The sequence below is a fragment of the Fundulus heteroclitus genome, chromosome 23 (genome assembly GCF_011125445.2).
Source record: "Fundulus heteroclitus isolate FHET01 chromosome 23, MU-UCD_Fhet_4.1, whole genome shotgun sequence".
Classification (NCBI taxonomy): Eukaryota; Metazoa; Chordata; class Actinopteri; order Cyprinodontiformes; family Fundulidae; genus Fundulus; species Fundulus heteroclitus.
In genome coordinates, this window is record NC_046383.1 from 19,873,625 (window position 1) to 19,885,969 (window position 12,345).

The following is a 12,345-nucleotide window of genomic DNA, read 5'->3' on the forward strand; positions in this document are numbered from 1 at the left end:
AAATGGCCCAGAAACCAATCCAGTTCAGAATCTGCAACAATTCTTAAAGTCTCCCATTTAATCTATTTGAGCTTTAGGTTTTTTTTTTTTTTTTTTTTTTTTTTTTTTGCAAAACAGAATGGATAAAGATGCCCATCTGTATATGTGCAAAAGATTTAGACACTTGCCACAACTGAAGACTGGGGTGGTTGTGGAACAGAAGACCCTTGCAAAAAGAAGGATGGTTGTTGGTTCAGTTCCAGCTTCCCCCATTAAATGTAGAAATTTTTTTAAAGGCATGAGCACATTCGCAAAGCACAATGTTCTTGTAAAACTAATGCAAAAATAGCCTCATATTGCTGAAAAATTAGATGCTGGCTGCATCACAGTGTGCGTTTCTCTGTGTTTTCTCAATTAAAATAAAAGGCAGCCGAGTCATTACTTGGATTGCTTTTGTTTTACTGCCACACATCACGGAACACCGTTGAGTATGTACGAGTACGTCTATCTCCCCTGATTTAATTACTTAGCAGAGGTGTACAAGTGCTTGATGAATATGGGGGAATGATGCACTGTGAGGTTATTATTTTTCAGGATTTAATCATTGCTGAGTGTTCACAGTTGTGCCTACTTTCTCAACCAATCAGTAATGTCGATATGTCACTTTTGGGCCCCTCGTGGCTCTAAAAGAGCTTTAACTGACAAAGTAAACTTGCAGCTTTTGGGGTAGCTGCCGACAAAAAAAAAACCCACCCAAACCTTCTACACTCATTTTATTGAAGGGTGCAATGAGGTTGTGCTCCACATAAGGGTCCGGCTTGTATCTCAGCTAGTGTATGCACGCATCTCAAGAGTCTTGCAATTACCGGGATGTATTTCTAGCGCTTGCCACATCAACGACGCAGCAGCTGGAGCTGTAATTTCTGTCTCCTGAACTGCAGCAGAGAGTGTGTGGGCATAAGCATATGTAACAGGTTGCTTGTTCGTCAGAGAGCTCTCCTGTGCGTCATGCCGCATTTGGAAGTTCGAATCAGAGCTGCAAACATATAACACAGTAGTCAAGTCGCGGTCCCCGCAGACTGTAGCCAGTTACAGCTCTCACATTTTTTTCTGCTTATGAGCTGACATGTATTTAGTTCTCATCCCCTTTCCTGCCATTACTTTTTGGAATAAATACTGTACAAGATCACATTAGCGTTTGTTATATCACAGGGTGTATCATAGGGCTCAGGTCATGCTTTTCTGTAATGCTCCCAGACAGCCATCAAGAGCGATGGCCAGAGTTATAAATGTAAACGACGTCCGAGCAGTGACATGTGTTCGTAAAAAAAATCTATGCCGAGGTTTGACAGCGGACGAGCCATCTGCTGCCTGTGATTTTAAAATGTTGCTCAGGCTGACCCAAAATAGCGGCACTTATTGTGGGGCTTTTGGCTTGATGGGCTTAGAAGGTTAATGAGAGTGAAAGAGGTAGTGGCTGTCATTCAATCTCTGCAGAGACCACAGTTTGGGAGGATGTGATCGGACAAAACGAGGGATGGATGAGACTAATGGAGTAAAGTGAAGGGAGTTTAATCATTTGGGGAAATGCCTCTGCCTCGCACCTTCCTTCCGTCTCATTTATATTCCTGTTGCCTGCGCCCGTGGGGTGATTTCAGCGGAAACTGAACGCGGAAAAGAGCCGCAGATAGGGACACGACGTTGGACCACACTTACCCATAATTCATCTGGTACAGATGTGCAAACGTGTTCATGTTAAACACAGATGGGAGTAACATAACAGAGCACTCTGGTTTGGTCTATAGCACTCTTAGGTATGTTTTTGAGCTTAGAGAAACAGTCATTTCTGGGAGAGCTTAAATCTAAACATAGTCTGATTGGACGCTCTCTCGTTGTACACAAGCCGCAGTAACAGTTGCAGCAGATATACAGTAGCAACTGGATATACTTCACTAATATATCACGAGCAGAGATTTAGCGCTCGAGCATAAGTGCCTGCCCTGTTATTCAATCAGAACTCACACAAAGCTGGATTTGAGAAGAAAGATCAGATGCGGGCGCAGCTCGAGCCAGCAGCTTTGTGACATAAGGCTTTCTGGTTGTGGAATAAATCAGCTTTATCAGCCAAGGCAGTGACTTAGATGCACTGAATTCATCTACTATTGATCTTCTTGGGTTAAATTGATAGCAATGTTCCAAGGACTAATAGTACTGTAATGGAGACCATGGCTTCAGTCATTAAATGGGATCAAAATGTTATGTGACATATGATTGAGTTACAGACCAAAACGGTTGGACAATCCTCGAAGAAAACTACTGAACTATATCTAAGTTAGAATGTGTTTGAGCTTTCCATCCAAGCTGACTGGCTTTGAACTTTGCAACAGTGACACTCAACCTTCGGATTTGCAAAATACTTGCCTTAAAAAGTGGTTTTACAAAACATTTACTCACGATGGCTGGACTCATGCATGCCACACTTTTCCTTACAGTATTCAATAATGAACTTTGTGCAGTGTGTTGTCGAGTAATGTCCTTAAAGTTATTAAATGTTGATGGTCTTAATGTGACAAACTGTGAAAAGGTTCAAAGCTAATGTTTTTTTTTTATAAGCCACAGTAAAAAAAATAAGTAATAAAAAAATGAAGGGTCAAACAAGCAAAAGGAAAAAAATAGAAACAAGACTTAAACCTCATTTATTGTTGCACACCCTTTCCTTTTATTATATTTGTAACAGTCACTATCTTTGCAACTGCATAATGTGAAAATCATGACAGTAAATCATAATGAACAGCCGTTTAATTCATGAAAGCATCCTTCGAAGTCACTCTATTTACTATGATTTCACTCTCAGCATTTGTTCTGCCCAGTCTTATCAGCATCACAGCAAGAAACTGGGCGAAAAACCTTCTTTAAAGCATCACTGCCATTTTGCATTAACGCCATTCACTCAAGCACATTTGTAGGCGGTTCTCTCACAAAACAATATGCTGTTCTTTGTCAAAATCTTAACACATCTATTCTTCCTCTTGTCGAAGCGCGCGCGGCACATATGTGCGTACAGACGGCTGAAGTCTAAATATAAACAAGTAAAACGTGTGACTTCAAATGCAAAGTGACACCTTGAGATGGTGCAAGGAAAAAGACAGTAAGAAAGGAGGAAGGAATACAAATGAAAAATGGAGGGAGAATGGATGGTAGGAAACACCCACAGTGACATGAAAGAGACATTTAGTCTTCGCAGACCGAGACGACATTTGGCATGGTCCCATCCCCCTTTCAGCTCAGAAGATTTACTTGTCGTTGCTCCTCTGAACCTCCTCATTATCATCTTTCCTATCACTCTATCTTCCCGACAGCAGGGCACGACAGCCAAAAGAGGGATGAGACAGGGATGGAGAGACAGAGGAGGAAAAGTCTGATTTACATACCTCTTAGAAACTGAGATTGCATCTCATTATTATGTGCGGCAGATTATTGTGTTTGGCTGCAAAAAAAAAAAAAAGAAGAAAAAAAAGAGGGGAAAAATGGAAGAAAGAAGGAATGAGCTGGCTGCTGAGCCATCAAAGCTGCTCCCGGTGAGGCGACATGCCAACGCTGGCGACTGTCTGCCGTTTCAAACTTTGTAACCCAAACACATAACCACATTTTCACACATCCAACAGATCCAAGCGCTCGCACATCAAATGACAATAAGGCACCAAATCAGACGCACACGGAGCTATTCAGACCGGGTACACACATGTGGCCGAATTAATAGTCACCGTCTGGGTATAAAGTTAGAAAATAGAGAAATTGATTTGAATGTAAATGAGTTCACCGGGCTCTGTTGGTGTGTGCTTTGTGCTGTACGTCAGTACCTGTGTGCCTGTCCGCAGTTGCACAGTGATCTGTGCAGATGCATGTACCCGCCGGTGCGTTGGCACAAATACACTCACGCAATTCAGCAAAAGCCAAAAAAAAGGGTAAAATTCATTCCAGTGTCCACAGCCAGATCCTGGTTTTAATTTATCTGTCAGAGCAAGTTGGAAAAGCCTTTTTACACAGCATGGCTGAACTGATTTATTGCACCGTTGCACCACAGGCAATGACCTGCAACATGTAAGTAAATCAAACAGGCAACTGGAACTTAGAAACGCTGGAATGTTTCAAAGCGCTTACATTAGCGAATTAACTAATGTTCTCCTCAGTCAGAGACACAGTAACAGTGTTTGTGATTTTCAAACTTTATGAACAAATTTAATTAGATAACTTATATGAACTCTGCCAGTGGACAGACTGGCGACCTTTCCAGGACGTACCCCACCTATCGACCATTGGCCGCTGAAGATCACCCCCTCTGCAGCCCTACAAGATTAAAACCAGTATAGGAATTAGGTGGATGTCAGAATTTGTGACCGCTGAAATGGGTTTTGGTTGTGTTTTAGTTGTTAGCACTGTCGCCTTGAAAAAAGAAGGTCCTGAGTTCATAAAGGTCTGAGGTTTTTCTTTGAGGATTTTGATGTGAATGCCTCGGCTTTCTCTTGTACTCCAGTCCGTAAACATTCATGTTCGGGTTATCTGGCCACACAAAACTACCTTCTGGTGTGAGTGTGCATGCTTGCCTATCCTGAATGTCTCCGTTACTCTGTGATGGACTAGTCTCCAGTCCAGGGTGACGCCTGCATCTTCGTCATTACATGCTGCAGATAATGTATTGATTCCACTGTGTACCTGTAAGATTGAGCAGGTATGGAAAATACGTTAATATGCGTTTTAATTTGTGTTTATTTTTGTAAACTGAAAAGGACTGAGGGCGTGCCCAGTCCCAGCAGAGAAAGACCCCAGCCAGTGCAGCAGGTACTGGAAAGGAGTAAATGATCTGAGCTAACATCAGGTAGCTTCACAGATGGGTAGAATATGTCGACTCCTTACCCAGGTTAAGGCTCCTAGAAAATCTCTCTGTCTTGCCTGCAGTAGGGCAAAGGGGCAGCCTGTGAACCTGTGCAAGTACGGTTTAAGTTTATTAAATTGGGAGTTACATTTTTGCAATCTTTCTAAAAGTCGTGGACTAGTTTTAACTTTAACAACAGCAAAGGTAAACCCATAGCACTTGTCGCCCTGTTTTACAATACATTACAGTTAAAAAGGGAATCATTTAAAACGTATGTGTGATACCCTGGTAGCTGGCTGTTGTGAACATTATGCAAAACCTTGGGCTGTTCCGTGTTTCTTTGAGTTTTGAAAGCTTAATAATCTCTTTTGGCTTACTGGGTTACTGTACAACAGCAAATATATCAGCTGCAATAAATTATATCAGAGGTATTGTGGTAACAAAATGCACTGTTAGGCTAAACTGCAGTCATAGTACTAATATAAGGTTAATAGGGATTTACAGTGTTTTGTCTCTTGTTAATAAAAGTGGAGTCGATAAAGGAAAACAGAAGACATTAAAATAAGCTGAAATTGCAAAATTGATTTTGGAGAATGGATCAAAGATAATTAAGAAAAAAAAACAGAATGAGAGCATAGATTAGGATTTAGACACAGACATGCAGATCCCCATGTTTGTATGTACGTATGTATATATGAAATATATACAGTATATATATATATATATATATATATATATATATATATATATATATATATATATATATATATCCATCCATCCATCCATTTTCCGAACTGCTTTATCCCTCATGGGGTCGCGGGGGGTGCTGGTGCCTATCTCCAGCATTCACTGGGCGAGAGGCGGGGTACACCCTGGACAGGTCGCCAGTCTATATATATATATATATATATATATATATATATATATATATATATATATATATATATATATATACACACACACAACTCTACCTCACAGTCATGAAAGAATAAGAGGAATGAAAGCCCAGATCAAAGAAGTCTTCAGTGTTTTTGACTGAGACAGGTCCTAATATGCCAGATGTTATTCTATGTCACGCATTAAAAATGAGAAACACCTTTTGGGTGAAAATCTGAATGAACGCTATCAGGAAGCTGTGCTCCTTCATATTTTACATATTTATGAGTTTCAGGTATGCAGCGAAGGAAGGGCCTGCATTAAACTCAAAGAGACACACACTCTTAAATCCATCAAAATCCAAGGATGTCTGATATACGCAGAATGTAAGGGTATTCATAGATCATTTGTTTTGTAAGATTTAGAGCTGGATGCAGCTGCAGACTAAATGAAAGGTGTTCACCTGATCTTATTGTAGGTTCTGGCTGATTCGTCAGTGTTATTACCATTACTTATCAGGTTGGGGGAAAATATATGAATATAATTTAAATTTTCAATTAAAAAAAATTGCCATTGTTGAGCTTGTGGACAGAGAAATTGCAGCCGTGTGTAAGGTTCCCATACTGCAGGTGTGGCCTGCATGACTGTGAAGCATAAATATATACATCAACTAACCATATTTTTAACAACACTGAACTCAGTGATTTTATTGAGAAAATGGGTCACTACAATCCTCGTTCACTGCTACTACGTCGTCGCTTTGCCACATTATTCATGTTTGTACCACATTAAGTCATGTATTAGTCATTTCAGTGGTTTGTCAGAACACAACTAAATAAAGCTGTCGTTTTCTCGGCCAGAGTAAAGTAGAAAGAACAATAATACAGAGCAGTCCAAATTTCCTGATGAATGTTTGAAGTGCAAGCATGAGTTAATTGAGGTCATAGACTGGTGCATTTAATACATTTGTTTTGCTTTGCACATTGTTATTTAACTGTGAGAAGATTAACTTTGGACTGGACTTGAAATTGAATTAGATGAACAGTCTGCTGTAGTGCAAGCTTGCAAAATAAGATGTTAATAAAACACAAGTCGGTATAGATGTAAATAATGAAATGCATCAATTCAGAGGTCTGTTTTTAAATCCATTTTGCTACCTTCATACAGTAGATGCACTCATCGACCCACAATGCACCCAAATAACAACTGAGTTTGGTTGTTATGTCAGTATGACAAACAAAATGTGTGAAACCGGGTTTTCCTTTGGCGACGGAACGGAGCGTGCGGGTCCACAGGTTCAGAGTTACATCCTCCCCAGAGGGCGGATGGATTAAACCTTAAGCTCGTGCAACAACAGTAGCATAAAGTACAACCCACTGTGTTCTATCTGGAAGGGCAAAAGATGAATTTCTGCTGTCATGGATTAACCAGATTTAGCAGGGTTTGTGGATAAATACTCGGCTGGTAGCACCTATGACGCCAACTGCTGTCTATAATTACCAAACCGGAATATATCCTCATTTATTGGTGCTTTATGTATTATTGTACATCTTTGCCTTCCCATTGCTTTACTTAAATGTATTTCGCCCAGCAACTGTCGGTGATTCACCTGCATGAGCTTGTGTTTTTGTGATTAGTTCGTGGTGAGAGTCCAACAGCAGGCATAAAGACTTGGCTCAGTTAATAATGGGCCTAATGAGCATGAGCTCAAATGAGCTTTTAATGGTCTCTGACTACCTAAGGCTATGGAGAGGCATGGGGTGGATAATGTGAAGAAGCAGAAAGATGGAGAAAGAAGACGTGCAAGGGAGGGGTCAAGGCTGGAAGAAGGATCAGTTAATACTAAACACATTGGGGATGTATTTTGCTTCTAGTTGTAACCGGATGATAAATATCTTCTGCTGATAGATTGTGCTCACGCTGGATCGTAAAAGGGCTTTCGTTCTGCTGATTTCAACAAATATTAAAAGGATAGCCTTGTTAAAGGAGCATTACATTCATTTCTACTGGCAGCCAGCTCTGCAAATATTGTGTACTCTCAGCTTGCAGTACATGAAGGCAGCTGTTAATGCAAAAGGTACTGCTGTTTTTCGTACCTTCTGGGAGACCATTAGTTCAAAAAATGATTTCGGTATGTCTCCAAAACCAATTCGGACTTTAAACTTGCTAAACACAACTGATGCCTAAGCTGAAACATTTGTTCTTTTGATGACGATGCTTCATCAAAAGAACACCATTAACACTGATAACATTACATTGTGAGCATCTATTCTTTCACCGGCAACATTCATCCAAGACGTTCACTGCTCTGGTTGGAATGTATATTTTATCTAGCTTTTAAAGTAAATGTCATTATATTCTCCAACAAGTTCAAATAATCACATTCTGCTAAAATGTGTAAAGTTCTGATAACAGCTATAGACAAAGGATTCAAATACAGACTAAACCAAGAAGCAATAGATCAGGGAACAAGTTTTTGATTCAAATGAAAAATAGTTTCTAAAACCAAAATTTAAATATACTGTATAAATGCAAACAGAAGCAGAAGCAAAAGAAAAAATGCACATAGGTCTAAATACAGTATCTACCCTGGGAGCAAAGTGGAACCATGGACACATTTCTTCTTTGCGTGCACAAACGTGGCAAATAAAGCTGATTCTGATAAAGAAAACAAATTCAAATGCCACTTTTAATTATGTTTGTATGCAAACTACAGAAGCAATCTCTTATTTGCGAGACAAAAAGGGCAATTTTTATAGCTCAACAACTTATAACTTTATAACTCAGACAACTAATATTACAAGCGGTTTCTGCAAATTAAACACACATCTCCATTTAAAATGATGACTATACTCCCAAAATTATGAGACCCCTTTATGACAAACATCTTTTGAACTTAGCATCCTTTTTGCTGTTCTGACCTAAAAAGAGCTGTTCTGCAATATCCTTTTTCCTGCCCCACCAAACATTTTTTTTTTTTTTTTTTACGTGGGGGATCATTTTCCTGAAGCTTCAGCACCCTGACAGCGTGCCATTTTCTCCTAGGATATCCTAACATTTGCTTGAATTCATTCATTCCATTACTACTTCAAACAAGGTAGCCTCACATCATAGCTGAGCCATTGCCATATTTTATATGTGTAGTGCTCTTTTTCAGCATACTGCTTCCTTCTTCTTTCTCCAGAGGTAATGGTGCTCCAAAGGCCTGATTGCTTAATAAGATGGAATCCAAAATCGTCTTGCACTAATTTACAAAGTTGAGAGCAAATTGTAGCTGACTATTTTAGTGCTTTCGGTCAAGTTAGGCGTATGTCTTGGAGGTCAGCTAAAAAAAACTCTTCCATGTTTGGTTATGCATTGGAGCAACATTGCATAGCAAGTTGAAGCCAGTACATAGAACTCATCTGGAAAAATGGATAGCGATATCTCAACTTTTTTCTTAAGTCGGTTCGAAGAATAACCACAAAATATTGAAAATGTTCTCTTGTGCTTTTGTGGAGAACTTTTAACATTTTGCACAAGGGATGATTTGTTTTCAAAAACACAGTTAATTCAGTAACTACTTCTAGTTACAGGCTGAACTCAGCCTGAGCCCCTGTAGTGCACAGGACAATGATTCGTTAAAACGAGCATGTTTTACTGTTTATGTTAAATCATCTACAACACATTTTATTTATGACCTCTGTGCAAAAGACACTAGTGGAAACAGCAAACGTAGAGTAATTTCTCCGCCATGCCACAGGACGGCTTTAAAACCCAGCAACATGCAACAAGTCATACTGCGCTCACCTGTTCTGCAAGCTGAATTCTCGCAGCAATATTATGGTTAAAGACATACAAGATATACAGCTGTGATGAAAGCAGAAGGTTCCACAGTCAAACTAACATAAACATGGCAGAGCAGGAGGACGCACGCGTAGCTGCTGCTATCACATCTGTTTCGTCAGAACCCACGATTGCTACGAGTGTCAATATCCACACAAGGGCGCCTTGACTAGCTGAACTTGTTGTTTCTCATGGCACCAAAGGCTTACAACATTTTCATTTGACAGCGTGATTGGCTGAAATCTAGGTATTGCTTCATCTAATCAGCTCAGAACGTTCTGCTGAATGTCCCAGACTGGTTCTGCACATTATCAATCTGGCATGCCAGGTTAATACTGCACATGTGGCTTCTCCATACCGACAGATCCCATTTTTCCTGTTTACGTGACATGACGGAGAGCAAATTTTTTGTAAAAAGTTACATTCAGGAACCTGTTTTCAGATCATGCCGTTTCCAGAGAAAACGCACTCCTTTGTGGTTTACACAAATAAGCATAAAAAACGTTTCTGTTTTTACCAAACTACATCCTGTAAACAGGGCTGAGTGACTCAGAAAGCATCTTTAGCATTACATCACCTATTAAAGCAGAACATATTGTCACTGATAATAAATATATATATTTTTTCTGCTTTTAAGTTGTTACCTTGAGGTAGAAGGTATTGCTAATCTTCTACATCAAGGAAAAAACCCTGACAAAACATTCCTTTATGCTAAACCTAAACAGTTTCTTAAAGAGACATTGACGCATTAGATTTTCCCTTTTTCTTTTGTCAGCAGGTTTGGTGAAGATGATGGATCTATGACAATACGTCAATATACACACAAGAAATGTAATAAGAGCACAAATTCTGCCGAAGCCATTCTTTAAGTCACTGTTTTACTTGGTAGCATGTATCTACTCTTCACAGCTAATAAGGCAGCACAATAACAAACTCCCTCAACTCCTGGCTAGCTGAGGGAGTGAAAACTAAGATTAATCTGAGATATATGGAAAGAAAAAATAAACTGATTAAGATTAATGTGTTTACTTTGCATCTGACAAAGCAGGGGAGTGACATGAGTTTCACTGTAAATACTCTTGATTGATACAACTCCATTGCCGTCTGAAGGTGGATTTGACGCTCTTCTTCAGGGTCCAGTAGCATCATTTTTCATTGCTGTGTGGGCTCTCCTTTGTTTCCAGGTGCAGCAGCACTAGATGTAAATCATCGGCTTGTGCGTTTTCAAAGGTTCTCCGCGGATGAATCACTTTGGATGCAACCTTGATGTCGTGCCTTGAGAATTTCTTTGTAACATTTTGCCACCTGTCTCCATTTTGAGAACCTGTATTGTGTATTTAGTCTGCCTATCAAACAGATGATCTTACTTCTGTTTTCACAGAATGCCGTGACGTGTTGCTACCCATGATGCTGCGGGAGCTGAGTGGTGCACTTGTCAGCATGGCCGATGGTCCTCATGATGAGAGGAGAAACAGTTTGGAGCTTCTCAACAATATCCTGGAGGTCCTTAGCAGAGGAAATGTGGTAAGTTACACAACGAGCAATTCGTTTATTAGAAAGATACTCATCTCACACCAGATATTGACTCAGAACATAATGCTATTTGATCCCTCCTTGCAATAAAGATACAGTATACTGTAGAGTTTCAAGCTGTTGGACGAGAACAGTTTGATCCCAATGCTTTCACCATAAATCTCAGGAGAAAAAAAGGTTTTCTCCTGCTTTTTCTTCCGTTGTCAATAGGGCCACAGAATTACAAAATCCTAAGTGGTCGCTTGAGATGTGCTCAAGCAGCAATAATAAAAAAAAGTATGTGTGGTCCTAGCCTAACTTTAATAATAGATGAGATATAAGATTAAAAAACTATGCTGTCAGCCACAGCTATAAAAGCAACTGTATCTGGTGACAGTGAAGGCAGATCTGCAAGCATAACTGAGGATTGAATCGTCTCTCTGTGCCTGATTTAGTTTTAATTTCCAATATTATCTGGTATATGATGTAATCAGATTTGTGTGATATTTGTCAACTTTTTTTCTCTTTATTAGTGCTCAATTGAACCTGCATGTATTCATGCCCTTTTAATGGTTTGGCCTCCTTGTCATCCAGTTGTGCGTTAAGCAGATCTCAACTGGCCTTGACCACTTAATGTTGTCTGACACGTTGCATGTCATTTATTAAAACAAATCAAAGTTAGCTCTAGAACGAAACACTTTTGATATCAACACACACACAGGCACACTCAAATGCAAAACAAATATATCACCAGCATCAGGATGAGGGCTTTTTAATTGCCTGCAAGTTGTTGACAGCCTGCCTAGACTTTGAAGTGAAGATATGGCTTTTTTCGGCTCTGTTTATTCCAGTGTGCTAATGAAGCATGAGCCAAGAGAACAGCGGCATTGAGGAAAAAAAAAAATTAGCAAACGTAATATATGAACTGGAGTGGAGTTAATTTGATGAGATACAAGTTGTGTAACATATAATATTTTGGTTTGGCTATAAATAACTATTAATAAGTGGCCCAAGGCAATTGTTAACAAAGTTAATTTCAATACAAACAAGTTGGGGCACCACCTGAATATCAAGAGACGATAGCCAAACAGTTCTCAGTATTGATCAGTTATTGTTTCTGAATACCTGCCAGGTGAGGCGGGACATTATGGAACAATGGATGGAGTGAATTCACACACTGGTATTCTCAAACATCAAGAACTGCACACAGATACAGGATAAACATAAACAACTTATCCCCAAAATACAAGAATTTAATAACAAAATACTCCAACTTCCAG

The 12,345-nt window shown here is 39.6% G+C and overlaps 1 protein-coding gene across 1 annotated transcript in view; it reads left to right on the top strand.

Annotated features, from left to right (window-relative positions):
- The window catches only part of LOC105932638 (dedicator of cytokinesis protein 2), a 127,888-nt gene that overhangs the window by 41,081 nt on the left and 74,462 nt on the right, over nt 1-12,345 (top strand). Inside the window, exon 25 of the mRNA XM_036127187.1 lies at nt 10,935-11,077. Within this exon, the coding sequence (XP_035983080.1) occupies nt 10,935-11,077 (143 nt within the window). The remainder of the gene's footprint in view (nt 1-10,934; nt 11,078-12,345) is intronic.